Genomic DNA, 20167 nt, shown 5'->3' with positions numbered 1-20167 from the left:
TCCAAACTACAACTCAATATGCAATGACATCAAATGCTAAGATAACATACCTCTCAAAACACCACAAGTTTAACAGAATTTGTTTTATTGTAGGTTTCTTAAAAAGGATAAACAAAGATAGCCTTCCTATAACTGAGCCCCTAGGTCATTATAAGAGAACCTGATAGGTAGGTGGTACAGTAGACAGAGCTGGATCTGGAGTCAGGAAGACCCAAGTTCATATCTGTTCAAATCTGAGTTCAAAGCTAGACACTAGCTATGTGACCCTGGGCAAGTCACTTAACTTCTTCTTTTATTTATTTATTTAATATATATTTATTTCTTTTTTTAGTTTTGTTTTTTTTTTTAAATTTTGGAGGGGGGAAGGCAGGGCAATTGGGGTTAAGTGACTTGCCCAAGGTCACACAGCTATTAAGTAAGTGTGTCAAGTGTCTGAGGTCGGATTTGAACTCAGGTCCTCCTGACTCTAGGGCCAGTGCTCTATCCACTGCGCCACCTAGCTGCCCCACTTAACTTCTTTATCTGTAAAATACGGATAACAATGTCACCTACCTTCCAGGGTTGTTTTGAGGATGAAATGAGATTATCTGTAAAGTGCTTAGCATAGTGCCTGGCACATAGTATGTGCCTAATACATGCTTGTTCCCTTCTCTCTCTCCTGATAATTAAAGTATAATACAGGTCTATCCAATATAAGCCTACTAAATGGCCAAAGACACACAGCAATTTTAACGTAATGGCTATTAAGCACTTATTTGGCATATGGCAAACATTAAGGAATCCATTGTTTTTTATTAGTCTTAATGGATTTCAAGTTCATAAACAGAATTTAGCAAATACTACCAGATTCTAGACTACCATGCTTTTCTTGTACAAAAATAATTCCCAGTGTCTAGCACCCGTCAATCTTTCATTAATAATTTTTATTATATGTACTCTATACCTAACATTGAAGTATAATGCCATGTTTCAATTCTATATCTCTACAGTTTGACAATATTCATATAGATCTTGGTCCAGAATGACCCTGGTCAGGGAGCTGACATTTATGTAGCACTTTAAGATTTGCAAAGCACCTTATATGCATTATCTTGTTTGATGATGTGGGGAAGAAGTACATTTTGAAAGCTGTCACCATCAAACACTAAAGTTAGTGACAGTTCCTTAAAATCTGCATTGAAGGAAAGATCATTCATAAACTCAAGTTGAAAAAAAAAACCCACCAAAGAAACCAAAAACAAAGTAGGCACTCACACCTCCTGCCCTCAAACACACTGGCAGTTATGCCAGGTATCAGGTCCTAGTAGTTTGCTCTTCTTCATGGTCTTCACTGCTATTCTGACTTAAAGATTATAGCAATGGCCCTATTGTCAAGTCTCAGAACAGTTTTATTCATTTCACCAAACATGTATTAAGCACTTCCTAAGGGCAAAGCCCTGTGTAGGTTAGGGGCATGCTACAGTACAAATGGAATAGCCCCCATCCTCAAGAGTATCTACCTACTGGGGGATACAAGGTGCCTTTATGAGTTTGGGCAGATGACTTTGGACTAGATGATGGTTCAGGTCCATTCTGGCTCTGAATCTTCTCACCCCATGTATGCTTTTAAGGATACAGAAGGTAATTTGAGGCAAAATACTAAGAACAGGATAGGGAAGTTGGGACCAGAGCTAAGCCTTGAAGGAAAGCAAGATTCTGACAGGAGGGATGAGGAGAGAGTAAGGTTCTAAACATGTGAAGGGGAGTCATCTGACAAAAGGTTGGATTGTGGAGGGCTTGGGTCAATTTCAAAACTCTGTTTTCTGATTCATTCATAGCATCCTGAAATAGGGAGGTGATAATCCCACACAGTCCTCTGCCCTCATCAGACCTCATCTCACGTACTGTATTTTGTTTGGGGGGCCACAATTTTTAAAAGATATTGATAAACTGAAGAATGTCCAGAATGGTGAAAGACCTCGAGCCTATGACATACACACATGAGGATCAGGTGAAGGAACTGGGCACATTTAGTCTTGAGAAAAGAAGACTTTAGGGGAGGTGTTCAAGACTTTGAAGGGCTATCACATGGGAGAGGAATGGAGACTTATTTTGTTTGGCCTCAGAGGGATGAATGGGAATGGGTGTGAGGGGCAAAGAGGCAAATTTAGGTCTGATGTCAGGAAGAATTTTCTAACAATCAGCACTACCAAAAGTGTAAATGGATGGCTTCTGGGGGTGCTGTGCTCAGGGAATACCAAGGATAGGGTACTTGGCTGGGGAGTCAGGAAGATGGGTTCAAATTTGACCCCAAACGTGGACTAGCCACTTCATCTCTGTCTGCTTCAGGTTTCTCCTCTGTAAAAGGAGGCTCATAACAGCACCTATTTCATAAGGCTGTTGTGAGGATCAAATGAGATAATACTGGTAAAGCACTTATTAGCACAGTACCTGGCATACAGCAGATGCTTAATCAATCCTTGTTCCCTCCCCACTCCCTGGAGGTTTTTGAGCAGTGGCTAGACAATCACTTGTTTGGTGTGTTATAAGTGGAGGTTGCTTTTGTATATGGGTACAATTAGACAGTTGCTGAGGTCCCCTTTAACTCAAATTCTGTGATTACATAAAATGGAAAAGCTTTTGCACAAATAAAATTAATGTGGCGAAAAGGGAGTTAGGTGGGAAAAAAATTCTGGAAAGCAATTTGGAATTACACCCCAAAAGTCACTAAGTTGGGAAATAGAGAGATCAAATTGGGGAAGGACCTACATGTACAAAAATATTCATAGAAGTACTTTTTATTGTAGCAAATAATTAGAAGTTGCGGGAGTACCTATCAACTGGCTTTGGTTGAACAAATTATGGCATAGAGAAGTAATGAAATATCACTTAGCAATTAGAAATGACAAAAAATGGACTCAGAAACTCTGAAATACATCTCTGCATGGAAGCAGAATGAAGTGAGCAGAAACAGGCAGTCTAAATAATGAAAGAAAAATAGCTTTGAAAGAGTCAAGAACTCTGATCAATGAAGTGACTAACCATGATTTCAGAAACTCAATGAGGAAAATGAGGAAGTATGCTTCCCACATCTTGACAGAGAGATGATAGACCAGAGGTATAGGATGAGACCTATATTTTAAAATATACTGCTTTCATGGATTTGTTTTGCTGAACTATGCTTATAAGGAATAGTTTAAAAATTTTTGTGTGTGTGAGAGGAATTATAGTGGGGGTGTGTTTGATAATGATGTATCTTCCCCTCACCACCACCGCCCCCCCAAAAAGAAAGAAAGAAAGAATATCCAACATTTTGAAAAAGGCTCAGCAGGGTCCAAAGGGAGACAAACAGGATGGTCTAGGAGCTAATATGTTGGATTTATTTATATTTTGAAAAACCGAAGCTGTACACAGAGATCAGTGGCTTCATATACAATACTCTTTTTCTAATACAATAACTCTTTTTGTATATGATGATGTTCGTACTTGTTGATGTTTGTCATGTTCGAAATAACATAAAATAAAAAGAATACACTATCTACTTGAAGAATTTCTTTGCATTTTTTGTTCTGAACACAGCTAAAAAAGCCCCTTTATTGTTTCCTGGCTATATTCTCATTTACCTCATCTCCTCTAATATCTTTCAACTCTGAAAGGGCAGGTATACCACATTTTATTAAATTTTACATTCCCCATAATAATGACAGTCTCTTTTATGAAGAGTGCACTCAAATTTTAATTGAATACATCAGTGGAATAAAATATTAATAAGTTTACAGAAAACACCAAGTTGATGTGAGTTAAAATCAAAAGGGCTTGATAGATATTCATAATATACTCTAATGGATCTGAGATTTCATTAATTTGACAGTCTCCTCCAGTAATGCAGATCACAATCCATTCATGTTTGCCTATATTATGCAACTCTTCTTGCCTGGGTCTTCCACCTGTCAGTTGTTCAGTCAGTTAATTAAGTACCTACTATGTGCCAGGCATTGTACTAAGCCTAACACATTGGAGGCCTTTCTTGCTTTCTCCCAGCACTGAAAGGCTACCTGAGGAGCAATGTGGTTGTCTAGTTATTGTTCCTTGTCTTGCCACAAGGCCAACCCATCTTATCTTCCTTGATGATATCTTTTACTCTTCTTCTTCGAAGTTCCTCAAGGTTTATATGTTACCATCATATGCCTCAACACTGCCCCCATTTGAAAATCCTTTCTAGAGAAAGGGGACACAAAGATAACTAAGACAGTCTTTGTTCCTAAAGAGCTTTAATTAAACCTGGCTGGATATTTCATTTACTGTCAGACTTGGTTAATTTAAGGGAATTGTTTTTCTTTCCATCTTCTGCACAGGATATGGCTCATTAAGTTGGAGGGAAGGAAAAGGACTATCTTTAGAATTTAAGGTGATATAAAAACAAATGATTTGGATATCTTTTCAAGTAACTAAAAAAAACTTTATTGGAGTGATAATGCAACCACAAAACAAGGGAGACTGCCTTAAGACTGCCATAAGAGAGATGTAAGAAATTACTTCTTCTAACTGAATGTATGAGGAAAAGCTTTAGGATGGAGGCAAATTTTTAGCTAAGCCTTAAATGACCAGTAGAATTTCAGAGATGGGTGTCATAAGGTAATTACAAGAAAGATTACTTCTTCTGGTTTGGGGATCAGATAAGAAGACATGGAGGAAGCAAAATTTTAGCTAAGTTTTAAAGGACTGGTAGAAATTCAGAGATGAGGATTAAGAACAGTTTATTGTAGAAAGCTGAAATAGTAGTACAAGACGAATGTGAGAAATAATGAATGAACAATCCAGTTTGGTTGGATTGAATGATGGACAGTAATGGGGTATAAATATGGAAAACTGTGGCCACATGGCCATGCTCCTCATCTTCTTGTAAGAGAAATCATGTACTTACAGGTTGAGATCTTTTTTTGGACATGGCCAGTTCAGGAATTTATTTTGCTTGAATGTATGTGTGTGTGAGTGTGAGTGTGTGTGTGTGTGTGTGTATACACATATATGTGTGTGTGTGTATACATACACACAAACATATTTACAGCTATCTGTCAATCTATTTTTGTAACAGGGATATTGTTTTTCTTTGTTTTTCATGGAGTGGGGAGAGAGAAATGGCAAGGACAGAAGGTGGATTTTCACTGACTGAAAAAACTTATATTTAATTTTTTTTTAATTTAAATTTATTTATTTAACATATTTGGTTTTCAGCATTGATTTTCACAACAGTTTGAATTACAAATTTTCTCCCCATTTCTACCCTCCCCCCCACTCCAAGATGGCTTATATTCTGGTTGCCTTGTTCCCCAGTCAGCCCTCCCCTCTATCACCCCCCCTCCCCTCTCATCCCCTTTTCCCTTCCTTTCTTGTAGGGCAAGATAAATTTCTACGCCCCATTGCCTGTGTATCTTATTTTTTAGTTGCATGCAAAAACTTTTTTTGTTTTTGAACATCTGATTTTAAAACTTTGAGTTCCAAATTCTCTCCCCTCTTCCCTTCCCTCCCACCCTCCCTAAGAAGTCGAGCAATTCAACCTAGGCCACACATGTATCATTATGTATAACCCTTCCACAATACTCATGTTGTGAAAGGCTAACTACATTTTGCTCCTTTTTATTGAATTTTCTCCCTTAACCCTGTCCCCTTTCCAAAGTGTTTGTTTTGATTACCTCCACCCCCATCTGCCTTCCCCTCCATCATCCCCCCCCCCTTTTTTTTTTTTTATCTTCCTCCCTCTTCTTTCCTGTGGGGTAAGATACCCAATTGAGTATGTATGGTATTCCCCCTCAGGCCAAATCTGATGAGAGCAAGGTTCACTCATTCCCCCCTCACCTGCCCTCTCCCCTCCTCCCACAGAACTGCTTCCTCTTGCCACCTTTATGCAAGATAATCCACCCCATTCTATCTCTCCCTATCTCCCTCTCTCACTATGTTGCTCTCTCATCCCTTAATTTCATTTTATTTCTTTTAGATATCTTCCCTTCATCTTCAACTCACCCTGTGTCTGCTCTCTCTCTTTTATATATATATATATATATACACACACACACACACACACACACACACATATATATACACATAAACACATATATATAAAACACATACACACACACATATATATATATACACACACACATACATATACACATAGATATATACATACATACACATTCATATATATATGCATATTCCCTTCAACTGCCCTAATACTGAGGTCTCATGAATCATACACATCATCTTTCCATGTAGGAATGTAAACAAAACAGTTCAACTTTAGTAAGTCCCTTGCAATTTCTGTTTCTTGATTACCTTTTCATGCTTCTCTTGATTCTTGTGTTTGAAAGTCAAATTTTCTATTCAGTTCTGGTCTTTTCACTGAGAAAGCTTGAAAGTCCTCTATTTTATTGAAAATCCATATTTTGCCTTGGAACATGATACTCAGTTTTGCTGGGTAGGTGATTCTAGGTTTTAATCCTAGCTCCATTGACCTCCGGAATATCACATTTCAAGCCCTTCGATCTCTTAATGGAGAAGCTGCCAGATCTTGGGTTATTCTGATTGGGTTTCCACAATACTCAAATCGTTTCTTTCTGGCTGCTTGCAATATTTTCTCCTTGATCTGGGAGCTCTGGAATTTGGCAACAATATTCCTAGGAGATTTCTTTTTGGGATCTATTTGAGGAGGTGATCGATGGATTCTTTCAATTTCTATTTTGCCCTGTGGCTCTAGAATATCAGGGCAGTTCTCCTTGATAATTTCTTGAAAGATGGTATCTAGGCTCTTTTTTTGATCATGGCTTTCAGGTAGTCCAATAATTTTTAAATTATCTCTCCTGGATCTATTTTCCAGGTCAGTGGTTTTTCCAAGGAGATATTTCACATTGTCTTCCATTTTTTCATTCCTTTGGTTCTGTTTTATAATATCCTGATTTCTCATAAAGTCACTAGCTTCCACTTGCTCCAATCTAATTTTTAAAGTAGTATCTTTTCTTCAGTGGTCTTTTGGACCTCCTTTTCCATTTGGCTAATTCTGCCTTTCAAGGCATTCTTCTCCTCATTGGCTTTTTGGAGCTCTTTTGCCATTTGAGTTAGTCTGTTTTTTAAGGTGTTGTTTTCTTCAGTGTATTTTTCAGTATTTTTTTGGGTCTCCTTTAGCAAGTCATTGACTTGTTTTTCATGGTTTTCTCGCATCCTTCTCATTTCTCTTCCCAATTTTTCCTCTACTTCTCTAACTTGCTTTTCCAGATCCTTTTTGAGTTCTTCTATGGCCTGGGGCCAGTTCATGTTTTTCTTGGAGGCTTTTGTTGTAGGCTCTATGACTTTGTTGTCTTCTTTAGGCTGTATGTTTTGGTCTTCTTTGTCACCAAAGAAAGAATCCAAAGTCTGAGACTGAATCTGGGCGCGTTTTTGCTGCCTGGCCATATTCCCAACCAACTAACTTGACCCTTGAGTTTTTCAGTGGGGTATGACTGCTTGTAGACTAACGAGTTCTATGTTCTACGTTTGGGGGGGAGGTGCCAGCTCTGTCAGAGCCACACTCCTCCTTCCCCAAGGACCCCCAGTCCAGACTGGGCTTAGATCTTCAGCAGGCTGTTGCACTCCTGCTCTGATCCGCCACTTAATTCCTCCCACCAGGTGGGCCTGGAGCGGGAAGTAACAACAGCTGTAGCTGCCCCACCTCCACTGCCCCCGGGGCTAGAAGCTGAACTCCTTCCACTCCCGCAGCTTTTCCCACTAACCTTCTCTGCAGTCTTTGGTGTTTGTGGGTCGAGGGGTCTGGTAACTGCCGCAGCTCACATATTCAGGGCGCTAGGGCCCCCTCCGCCCGGCTTCTGGTCTGGATGGTCCACGCCGCTCAGGCTGGGCTCTGCTCCACTCCGTTCCCAGCTCCCAGCTCCGTGTGGAATAGACCTCACCCAGAGACCATCCAGGCCGTCCTGGGCTGGAGCCCTGCTTCCCTCTGCTGTTCTGTGGGTTCTGCCGTTCTAGAATTGGTTCAGAGCCATTTTTTATAGGTTTTTGGAGGGACTCGGGTACGGAGCTCACTCTAGTCCCTGCTTACCAGCCGCCATCTTGGCTCCGCTCCCTGTTCCCTATATTTAATTTTTTAAAAAAGAAAGAACACTGGGGCCAAATTGAAAAGGGCCCATGATTTATATAGCTCTTCTTAAACTGCAATTGCGACCCCATATGGGGTCGTGACCCTCTGTTTAAGAAGCGCTGAAGGGATCTTGAGTGGAAAAAGTTTAAGAAGCCCTGGTCTATAAAATGAAGGGGTTGTACCAGATAAGTACTATGATATACTAAAAAAAATGTGGTTCAATAGACATCAGGGTGTCCTAGAAGGTTTTAAAAAGTTTTACTGATACCACCTAACTTTTCACAACACAACAACTTTCCAGTGTCTCCCCATGTCAAGCCCTAGTGTGTAAGAAACACCTCTACAAAGATGTCCACAGTACAGTAGCTACACTCTGATAAACTTTCCCAGCTGTGGACTTCTGCCTCTGTTCCGAAGGTCTAAAACTGAGCAGTACAAACAATCAATCTGGCCACCTCTTGCTGTCTGCATTTCCGTGATCTCAGTCACATGTACTACTCACCTGATTCTTTCAAATTCTGAATTCATTTGGAGCAGCTGTGCAGTTTCTCTAAATTCCAAGGACATGTTGCAGAAAGCAATGGAAAGTCAGAAGGTCTGGGCTTGGGGCTCAGCTTTGGAGCCTAGGGCAAGTCACTTGTCTGCTCTGGGCCTCAACTGAAGAAGCTGGACTAGATGACATCTAAGGCCCTTCCCAGCCTCTAAATCTATGGTTCTATAGTTCCTGTATGTTCACATAACACCTAATTTGTTGAACTGTTCTCTACTGAAGGACAACTAATTTGTTTCCAGCTCCCCCCACCCCAACCTTTTTTTGCTAACACAAAACGTATTGTTAGAAATAATCTGGTATACGTGAAGGCACTTCTGTCTTTTAACTCCTTGTTGTATATGCCCAATAATGGGATTAATGGATGACTTTTTTCATATAATTCTAAATTATTTCCTAGGATGGCTAAAACCAACTTGTTTCACCAACAGAATATTCATGTGCCTGGCTTCTGACTGAAGGTTTCTGACAAGATCTCAGCTATGTGCAGAGAGACTGAGGAGAAAGAAACTAGTTAGAAAAATATTTCAGCAGTTTGGGCAATGAGGGTCTGACATGAGGGTGATGGCAAAAGAAGTGAACAGACTAAGAAGCTCAACAAAATCTGGCAAATGATTGTGGAAGATAAAGACTAGGTCTAAGTCAATAACAGGCCCCTATCAACCAGAGCAGCTACATGGCCAGAGGAAAGAGTGCAGGGCCAGGAGGACCCGAGTTAGAATCCGGCCTCTGATACCTCCTAGCTGAGTGACCCTAGACAAGTCACTGAACCTGTCTGCCTCAGTTTCCTCATCTGCAAACCTGGAGATCTTAACTTCCCCTGCCTCCCAAGGTTGTTGTGAGGATCAATGAGATAATATCCATAAAGCACACGATGCCTAGCACACATGAGGCAATTGATGAATGACTGCTCTCTTCTCCTTCTTCCCAACTCTTGCCCCACTTCAACTATCTGAAATGTTGATTGGGATCACTAGTGACTTTTAAGGACAGTGTAAGAAGAAGCTAAGGCAAATATCATTTCACAGACTGGAAAACAAGCTCTGAGAGGTAGACTCCAAGCCAAAGTTCTGGTCCCAAGTCTTGAGCTTTCTCCATTGTGTCCCACTGCCACTCAGATGTTCCTAATTTTGACCCAGGAGAGGACAACAGGGGTGGCAGGGATGCTGTGGACTGAAGCTGAGGGAACCTGAGATGCCTCGCCTGGAGGCCTGCTCACTAGCACCAGTCTTACTGTGGGAGCCTGGCAAAGTTACTGTGGATCTCGGTTTCCTTATTTGTAAGATGAGGGGTTGGCCTATCCCTCTGTAACAGCAACCACACTGGCACACCCAGGATGGCTGCTAGCTCAGGTTCTTTTATCTGCTTTACTAGGAAAGATAGCTTTAAAGGGGTCAATGTTCTTCTTTTAATTATATTCACTAGTTCAGGGAAAAAGTCAGCACCCTGAACATCAGAGAAAATACAGACAGGAAAAATACAGAGAAAATACAAGTACAGAAATTAGCATAAAGACCAACAGACAGGGCTCTTAACTGCCTGAATCAAAGCAATATTGCTATATAATTTACATACAACACTGGATCAAGAGAACCCTTACCTCTGAGCAGTCGAGGAGCTCTGAACATATGGCTACTCAAGAGTCTCAACCAAGGAATCACAAGGTCCTTCTCATAAGCAAGCCCCCAAAGCAAACTACCAACTCACAGTATATATACACTTCTAAGAGCCAGAAGGCATCATAATCCTAGTGACTCAGTCCCTAATTAGAAATTAACAAAAGGTGTGAAAGCCTTCCTACAAGCAAGCTTCCCCTAGGCAAGCTTCCCTTAATGGGTTCCATGTGAGGCCTATTAATGGGCTGGGGAAGTCTTACATCCCATTAACATTATACCCTCAAAGTCCTAACATTGCTGATTCTAGAAAATTCTGAGGAAGAGAGATAAGATGAAGGCATTGGGATAACAACATAATCTTTGGTTGGAATAAAGTTCATCTTCTTAGAATTGGAAAAATATAGTAATAATGAGGGATAATACTGTAGATCAATTGATATAAAGCTATTGATGTGGCCATGCCTATCCTCTGCAGCTCCTGTCCATGTGCCCCCAGCAACAGGTCATCTACAAACAGGAGCATCTGGAGGATTCCTTTCTTCCTTTAACAGAGTTTCTGGGCTGTATTTCCTTCATGCAGGTGAAAAACACTTTTAGTGAGCATACATTTGATATTAATTAATGATCAGATGACTAAAGAAGATTTTTTTCTGTTATGATTTGAGAGTTCTTGTAAAATACTGATTCACACATGAGATATACCTTATTGGAATATAGCCTATTTGAATAAATCAAATGCTTTTAAACTAATTCAACAATCAGTAAGCGGAAGATAAAAAGTCAAGTCTCCTAGCTGAGAGATTACAAAATTAGGAGCTAGAACCATAACAGGGATCACTTGTAAGTAAACTAAAAGTCTTGCCATAGGAAAGCAATTTGATTATTTTCCTTTTCACCCTCAACTATCCATGCCATGAATCCCATAAACAAGAGTCGACCTATAATGATCTGCAGCTAACACACCTTTACTTCAACATGAACTTGTCCGTGTTGCTATTCCCTCCAATGGAGCATATCACCACTCATCTGTGTCTCTTGCCTTGTCTGTCCAAAGACCATCTCAATGGCTGGAGATCTTCCTCTAGGTCTGTTTGTGTTGTCCCCAGCTTGACACAATTGTCCCAAACATATATTTTCTCAATGATAGTCCTTACGTTACTTCCTTCACATATGTAGTCACTGGAAATCATTTGTAGCCTACTTATGCCTAGCATTCGCCATTGCTTTATGTGTTACCTACATTTTCTGATTCTTCAGAAGCTGTGTGTAATGTTATAGGATTATGATCATACAACATCAATGGAGGTGACATTTGTGTTTAAAGAAAACAAAACAAAAATGGGGTCTCTGTGCCAGAGGGTAGCTTAGAACTGTTAAAAGCACATCACAATTTTCCAAATGCAAGCCAGCCTGCTCTCCTTCTCCTGTTCAATTTTGGAGCCAACTCACCGTCCATCTGAAGTACCTGTGCCAAACTTTATGTAAGGAGGAATAACTTGGTATATCGGCACTCCTAATGCATGTCACAGTCTTACAAAAGACATTTTTTCATCTTTACGTACCAACTGTCATCAGTATGTATACCAATTGTTATTTCTTTAGTAATCACTGACCTCTCTGAGATCTTGTAATGCTATAAAAATGATAACAAACATATTGCAGATAAGTGTTGTTGAAAATAAGAGGAGAAATAGGTAGACTTTCAAAGATAACACTCTATAACCAATTGTAACTCTATATTCATAACTACCAAACATGTTCTTCCTAGTCTTCAGATGATGCAGGAGGGGAAAAGTAGAGCAGAGAAGGAAATGCACAGGATAGAAGAGTCACAAGACTGGGCTTCAACTCTGATCTCTATCACTAACTAGTTTCATTATTACTAACTAGTTACTGGGCTACTCATTTAGATCTCTTGAGCTTCAGTTTCTTCATCTGTAAAATGGGGATAATAATACCTACACTACCCATCTTACAAGTCCACTGTGAGGCTTGCGTGGAATATAACCCTTTGTAATTATAAAGTTCTAAACAAATACCAGTTGTCATCATTAGCATGAACTTCACCCTTCGCTAGAAGATGGTCATTTTCTAAATCCTGCTCTCTAGTGCTACGTAGCCAGTTGTTCACTGCTCATGTATGCCCTTTACCTTCTAAGGCCATAATCTTCAATTAGAAGGTGAATCCATTACTTATCTCTGCCATACATTTTTTTTTTATCTCTGCCATACATTACTTTACCCCAAGTTCTTAAATTTTCTAACCAAGGATTTCAAATTCACTGGATATACGTTTAAAATTTTTTCCTGCCTTTACACTATGTCATTCGTTTCCAAGAAAATCAGCAGAAATGGGCAGTGGCTGGGGTAGGTCTGACTAGCTTTGGTAGGTTCTGTGATATATTGCATGCATCCTCCAAGAAAGCCAACCCATCTAACCTTCTCATTAGTTTGTTTATGTCTCTATTTGACTTCTTCCATACCCTTTCAGCAGAAAATTATCATCCACTACTACTACATTTGCCAAACCTCACACACAACCTCTGAGTATGGCACCATGTGTTGAAGGGCATGATGACAATAAAGAACAAAGTTAGGGTTTCCTTCAAGACTAAGCTCAAATCCCACCCTCTGAAGTGGGCCTTTCCTGGTCCTTCTCAGGGACTAGCATCTTCCCTTCTCAGGTTAACTTCCATCTACTCTGTATGTAACATATATGGACCTAGTTATTTACATGCTTTCTCCTCCATTCAAATGTACACTCCTTGGGGGCAGGCAGTATTTTTAAGTAATCTTTCTTTGTAACAGCACTTAGCACAGTGCAAACACAGTAACATTAATCTTACAGATTAGGAAATTGAGATTGAGAGAGGTTAAGTGACTTTCCTAGGGTCATACAGTCAGTAAGAGTCTGAGGGAGTATTTGAAATTAGGTCTTATTCATTCTAAGTCCTGTGTTCTATCTCCTGTGATTCCTGGTTCCCTGGAAACTACTCTATGGTGGTTCACATCCACCTGCCGGCCTGAGCCCCTGGAGCTGAAGACTGGTCTTCAGTAGCAGAATGAAAGCTATAATCAGTAGGGAATGGCTGAATGCATTGCTCAGATGTTAGTTAGATTTCTTTGAACCAATCTATAATCTCAAGCTGAACAGCAGTGAATTTCAGGTCTGGGACCACTCATTCATCCTGAAACTCCACCTCTGCCCTTGCTGCCTGTTCCTCCTTTTCAATCTCCTCTGGATCTCTAGAGAATTAAAGATCAGGCGAGCTTGACAATGGTGCCATATACATGCAAGACTTCCTAAGTACCTACTACATGAGACCTACTAGGCTAGCAAGGTCCACGTATCATAGTACGTGATTGTTGGGAGGTTAACACATGATGCTTCTATTAAAAGCTAATGATTAACCCTGAGTTCAAGAACCACCAAGAGGCTCCTAGAAAGCTGCCTGGATCTGAGTATGAAATATCCAGAAACAAGTATGACACCAATGGCAATAGAAAAGCCAAAGGGTATGCCGGTAAGGCTTCCTATGGAAAATAATGCTCACAACAGGTGGCTTTTAAAAACAGGAACAACGAAATAAACCGGCAAGAGCTTTATCCTAAGTTCTCTTCAGATTTATGATGTAACTTCTATTACTCTTCCTTTAGTAGATATAATGCTACTTTTATCACGTTCATGAACTCTGAAATTCCTTTATCTGACCATAATCTGATGTCTTTCCACCTCTCCCTCTGCCTTGTGACTCCAAATCCTGTTCTTCATCTTCACCATGGCCTCCACCACGGAAGCCAAGAGTTGTGGTAGCTGTGGTAGTGGAAAACATGGGTTGGGTTGAGATGTTGTGAAGGCAAAAATGGTAGGATTTGGCAACTGATGATTGGATACGTGGGGTGAGGGAGAATGAGGAGTTGTGGATAAAGTCAAGATTAAAATCCTGAGAGAATGGAAAGATGGTGGTATCTTGACAGAAACAGGGAAGTCTAGGAGAGGAGAGAGTTTAGGGAAGAAAAGATGATGAGTTAAGTTCCAGACTGTGAGTTAAAGACATTTCAAGGTCATCCAGTTTGAAATGTCTAATGGGCAACTGAAGATGAAGTAAAAGCAAAACACAAACAGGATGAGGTTGAAATCTATTCAAGGAGCATTCTGAATTTAGATCCACAGATGTGAGTTACTAAGCATTATCTCTACCGGTGATAAAATTCAACAGAAATGGTCAATTCAGAAGGCCAAATAGGTCAAGCTAAACAGGGCTATGGCTAGTAGGTGATTAATAAATATTTGTTGGATAAATGACTGATTAAATGGTATTAATTCTAGAAATATGAACATGGATTAAAAAAATACTCTCTGACTAAGGAGGACAGGGCAAAGGGAACCGATAAAGCTTCTTTTCTAAGTCTAATAGCTATAGCTAATAAGAAGGGCCTGATTTCCTTTTAAGTATAAATTTCTCAGTAGAAGCATCTTTCTTTTAAATAGTCGACTACTCTCTAACCTGGGTGTGGGAGAAAGGCTATCTTTTCTCCATACCTCATCCTTTAGGCCCTGTGAAACAGGCTCTGGGTTTTGGTCTGTCTCAATTGTCCTTTTCAGTTCTGGGGGCAGTTCCCCAGAGGAGTCCCAGGACCTGGGAGTTCAAGCCATCGTGACCTTGGAGGCAGGATCCCAGCCTAGATGTTGCTATCAGCCAGGTAGGTCTTTGAACTTGGAACATGGTGAGACTATGCCAAATAAGAATTAAGTTTAGCTGTTAAAATAATTCCCTTCCCCCGCCTCCCCAGAGACTGAGTTGGTGGAAGGACTATGCCCTTTATGGGCATATACTTGCTATACTTTTAAAGTAAATATTCCTTTGTGAGAGGTAATTTGACTATTAAGTCAGGTGCTGGGCACCCCTCCCGAAACTGAGGAAACATTATTGGTGGCGAGCTGATGGCAGACATTAGACACTACCAAGCCCTCTTGAAGGTACCAAAGAACTCTGGGGGAGGCATGAATTGTAAGGTACCTAGCCTTTGAGCAGGGGTTGAGATGGGCAAGGGGAGAGTAATCACTTTACATAATTTGCAATTATTTTTTGCAGGGGTGGCTTTGCCATTAAAAGATGACTATAAAATTCCAGGGTCAACTGAGGTTTAAAAAAAAAAAGTCCGTTCTTGTTTTGTAAGTCCATTTGCACATATAAATAAATTAGTTTGGGTGAAGAATTAAAAGGACAATGATTTCCTCTTTCTACCACCACTACTTACCTTTACTTCCTTTTCAATATAGTCATTCAACAGTATATCTGGTTCAACTCGATCAGGCAGAGATAGCACCACGGTATGAAGAGGGCGTCTTTCCGTGACCTTCTCATGGGCCTTCTTATCCCGACCCTTTTCTCCTTTAAGGAAAACTCGCTTAAATGGCGACACAATTCCAGGCTGTTGGAAAAAAGAAAACAATGTTTAGCTTTTCAGCACTTAAAAATTATTCTGTTACAGATAAGATTAATGAATAAATAACCCAAACCAATACTAAGGGGTTTCCTAGTCAACTATGAACTGGAAAAAAAATATTGAGTCTATAGCCAACATAACACTGACTTTTGGTTTGAGTGCTAAGATTAAATGCAGGGCTGTCAGTGCTGCCTTCTGGGTTAAAAAAAGGCCTCATCATTCAGCTGTCTGTTGTAAATCGACAACCAGTTATTTTTCAAAGTATAAGAAATATTAGCTCGCAAGAAGAAGAGAGAAAAAAAGTTTGTTTTTTCCTGGAAGATCAAGAATGTGTTATCTATTACTCTATCCACTTCTTATCTATTTCATTTAGGGGATATTGGGAAGGCAGAGTGTGAAGTAAAGCCCAACTATGGCAACTATTTGAAAATTAACAGAATGTACCAAGCATAAGACCTCATTCTCACTCCATATTCATTACCTAAATAAGCATTTAGTTCTCTAAATGTAATTGTGAATGTTGCCTAAGGGAATAAAAATAAACACAACACTGCAGAGCAGGGCATAGTATTTCATTCTCAATGGCACTACAAAGGAAAAAAAAGGCTGATCAAATAGAGCATTCTACCATTAGGAAACCACAAGAAATTTGAATTAATCCAACAAGGAAAGCATCTCAGGAAGTACTTCTTCTTCTTCTATATGCTTTCCCTGAAGATGTCATCAACTCCAGTTCAATTGCCACTTCTATGCATATTATATATACTCTATATACACGTGTGATACACAGCTATAGATCTCCAATTTAGGTCTCTCTCCTGAGTGCCAATCCCTTATCGCTAACTGCCTATTGGATACTTCATACTGGATACTCCACAGGCATTTCAAACTTAATAAGTCTAAAACAGAACTCATTATTTCTTCCCCCAAAACTACCTTTCTTCCGAACCTCCTATTACTGCTAAAAACACCACCCAGCTTCTCAACTTTGGTGTAATCCTCAATTCCTCATTCTTCCCCAAATATCCAATCAGTTGCCTCATCTTGTTTTAACGTCTCTATCTCTCACAAGTTTCCCTGTCTTCATTTGCATAGATATGGCTCTAGTTAAGGCCTTTATCCTCTCTTCTTTCCTTAATTCTCTACTCTAATCCATCTTCCAAATAACAACTAGTTTTCCTAAAATGTGGGTCTCAGGTACTCTCACCCTGCGTACTATAATAAATTCCAGTGGTGCCTCAGTATTTCTAGTGTCATTCTAGTATATAAACTCCTCCTTCAGCAAAGTTCACCATGATGTGACTCAAACCTACCATTCCAGTCTTTTGACATGTTTCTCTCCTCCATGAAATCTCTGTTCTAATGATAATGGCTTTCCTGCTGTTCCTCATACACTACTCTACATCTTCTATCTCTGTGCTTCTGCACTAGTTGTCCCCCATGCTTGGAATGCTGTTTTTCCTTACCCTACACTGTTGGACTCTGGTTTCTCGTCATACTCAGGACTAGCTTCTCTTGCACAAAACTTTTTCCAGGCCCCCAACTACTAGTGCAGCTCCCCCACTCTAAGGTTAACTTGTAATTAATATCTCCAAGAGAAAGTAAAAATTCTTTTTGACCTTGGCCTCTTCCTACTTTTCCAGTCTTCTTGACACTTACTCCCCTACGAACACTGTATGATCCAGTTACACTGGCCTATGTGTTGTTCTGTGAACACAACACTCTACATTCAGGCTCTATTCTATGCCCTTGAACTGACTATTCCTCAGGCCTAGATGCTCTCCTTTCTACCTTCCCCTCTTTTCTGGCTTCAAGTCTCAGCTAACTTCTACAAGAGGTCTTTTCTGGTCCCTCCCCAGCTGCTAGTACCTTCCCCTCTCAGATTACTTCCTATCTACTCTATCTTCTATCTATCTAATTTTGTCATGTTTCCCATTAGAATGTAGGTCCTTGAGAGCAGGCACTGTTTTATATTTCACAGTATCCCCAGAACACTATAAGTGATTAGTAAATGCTTTCTGATTTTTTTGTAAATGTTGTTTTCTTGTTACTGTCGAATTTAAATGTGAGGGCAGGGGAAATATTGTTTTTGTCTTTGTACTCCTGTTGCCTGGCATACAGTAGATGCTTAATAAATACTTTATTGGATGACCAATTGAATAATCATCTCCAGTAATTTTGCACAAATTATGCATCAACAAATTAACAAGCATTCCTTAAGTGCTGATATAACAGAAGAATCGATATTTTATTGAGACACCTTGGCTAATGTTCCACACGTGGCTCTTACTATACAAATATTCCCCCATAACTCTCTGAATTCTTCATCCAGGAGGCAGAACTTCTATTCATCTCTAGATTAATCCCCATGGGGATTCCTACTTTTCCCACTCTAAAGTCACTAAGTTCCCCCTCTTTCAAAAGATGAAATTGTCTCCTACTTTACTAAGAACAAGGCATCTATTGTGTGCTAGTCCCTTCTCTTCACCCTGGCTTTATTTCTCAGGTGTTTAGGAACAGAGATATTACATATCTGGGGTTCCCATCCAAACCCAGCTATGCTAGAGATATCTTATCACACATGGTGGTTCTTATAAATGGCCCTCGGAGAACCACATCAACTGGTGGTTCTCTCATCTACAACTCCTCTACTTAACCAGTGAATCAACGTTTATTAATGTTGATTTAAGCAATTGATTAAGCACCTACTATGTGTCAGGCACTGTGCTAAGCATTAGGAATACAAAAAGGGGCAAAAGACAGCCCCCGTCCTCAAGGAGCTCACAACCTAGAGGCTTCTTTTTCCAGTGCCTGTCAATCCTTAAGTCAGACTCAGTGCTATAGCTACAGTGACAGCTTTAAAAGCATTATACGAAGAGTCCATTAGCAGAGCGAGCACCTACACCAATATCAGAATGGTCAAAATTGGCTCATTTAGACACTAAGGTCATGTCTCGAAATCAAGCAGTATTATTGCTAGGCTCAGAGAAAACAGAAAATAACCAATAGGTATATGTAGAGAACTTCTTCAAACATTTCACTATGATTGACTCACGAGCAAAAATCTTCTGGTTAAAAATCCTGTAGCCTCCTTTGAGGTTTACCTGGGGTTCTCCATCTTTGACTAGAAAAATGGTACTAGAGTATCTAGCAGGTGTTCTCATGAAGACGTTCACTGTGCTCTTAAGGATTGTGACTGTTGTATCAGAGGTAGGCCTTAAAAGCACAGTGTTATGTTTTCAAGTGAACTGCTATTAGCCTTCCCCAGATCCCTGGCTACAGAACTGATTTCATGTGGAAATAAAGAGAAGATATTGTTTAATATTTTATCCAAAATTACAGGTTTGTGTTACTGGTAGTAACAGGACTAAATGTCTTGATCAGGTTGCTCTACTGGAGATGGAAGTTGTCCCTGAGACCTATTCGTTTCCAGAGAGTTCTACTTGGTTAATATTCATTACACACAAACTATGGTGCTAGGCACCAGGGGCATAAAGACAAAAATGAAAATAATCCCACTCCTTAAGAAGTTTACATTTTACTGTGAAGAAACAACACTTACACACATAAGTCAATATAAAATATTAACAAAGTAATTTTTGTGGGGGGGATGTGTTTGCTAACAATTGAGGAATTCAGGAAAGATTTGGTGTACTTTGTAGAGGAGGTAGTAATTGAACTTAGTTTTCACAAGAGTTAGTTAGTTGTTTCCCACAAGAGGTGGGAAGAAAGGGGGGTGGGGAGGAGTTGTTTGCATCTTGTCTCCTCCTTTAGACTTGGAGCTCTTGAGGGCAGGGTCTGGTCTGCCTGTCTTTGTTTTCCCAGCGCAGTGACTGGGGACATAGGGGGCAAGCTTGTGCAAAGAGGATAACAAGTAGGTCATTCTGCCTGGAAGACCTTTGAATGCTAAATTCAGGGTATTGTTTACATACCAAACTAAGACAGAGTGGCCTTAAATTGGTTAGTTCCTATCTGCTTGGCCATAACAACTCAGTGTATGGTACAAAAGCTATTTTACAGGTCTGAGATGACAAACAGTTTGGTACCTGAGTTTTTGTTTTTAAAGTTGAGAGTCATCATGTATTTGGGATACAGAGACTTTTATTAAAACCAAGCTCCTAATGGCATCATCTCATGACAAATTATTTGAATTTTAAGATAATTTATTTAGGAGGGAAGCTGAAAAAAATCCAGCATTTAATAGTGGGATGTATTACAGGGGTGTGCTGGAGGCATATCTAACCAGCATTCATACTCAAGGAACATGTCAAACACTACAAGCCAGGGAATGATTTATTGTTTTGTTGATTGTCTAGACCAGGGCTGTCCAAAATGAGGCCTGCAGGCCCATGCAGCCTGTGGTGTGATTTATTCGGCCCACCTACAAGCATAGAAATTTACGTAAATGCTTTGGTAAAGGAAGCTGAGCTACCGCAGAGGTCTCAA

At 40.0% G+C, this 20167-nt stretch overlaps 1 protein-coding gene across 2 annotated transcripts in view; it reads right to left on the bottom strand.

The window, feature by feature from the left end:
• The window catches only part of CCM2 (CCM2 scaffold protein), a 131048-nt gene that overhangs the window by 28290 nt on the left and 82591 nt on the right, over positions 1-20167 (bottom strand). For both annotated transcript variants that reach the window (XM_036738144.1, XM_036738145.1), the window contains exon 2: positions 15533-15706. In XM_036738144.1, coding sequence (XP_036594039.1) covers positions 15533-15706 — 174 coding nt within the window. The remainder of the gene's footprint in view (positions 1-15532; positions 15707-20167) is intronic.

This window comes from Trichosurus vulpecula, chromosome 9 (genome assembly GCF_011100635.1).
Source record: "Trichosurus vulpecula isolate mTriVul1 chromosome 9, mTriVul1.pri, whole genome shotgun sequence".
NCBI classification, from domain to species: domain Eukaryota; kingdom Metazoa; phylum Chordata; class Mammalia; order Diprotodontia; family Phalangeridae; genus Trichosurus; species Trichosurus vulpecula.
The sequence above is the reverse complement of the archived record's forward strand: the minus strand, read 5'-3'. Positions and strand labels throughout refer to the sequence as shown.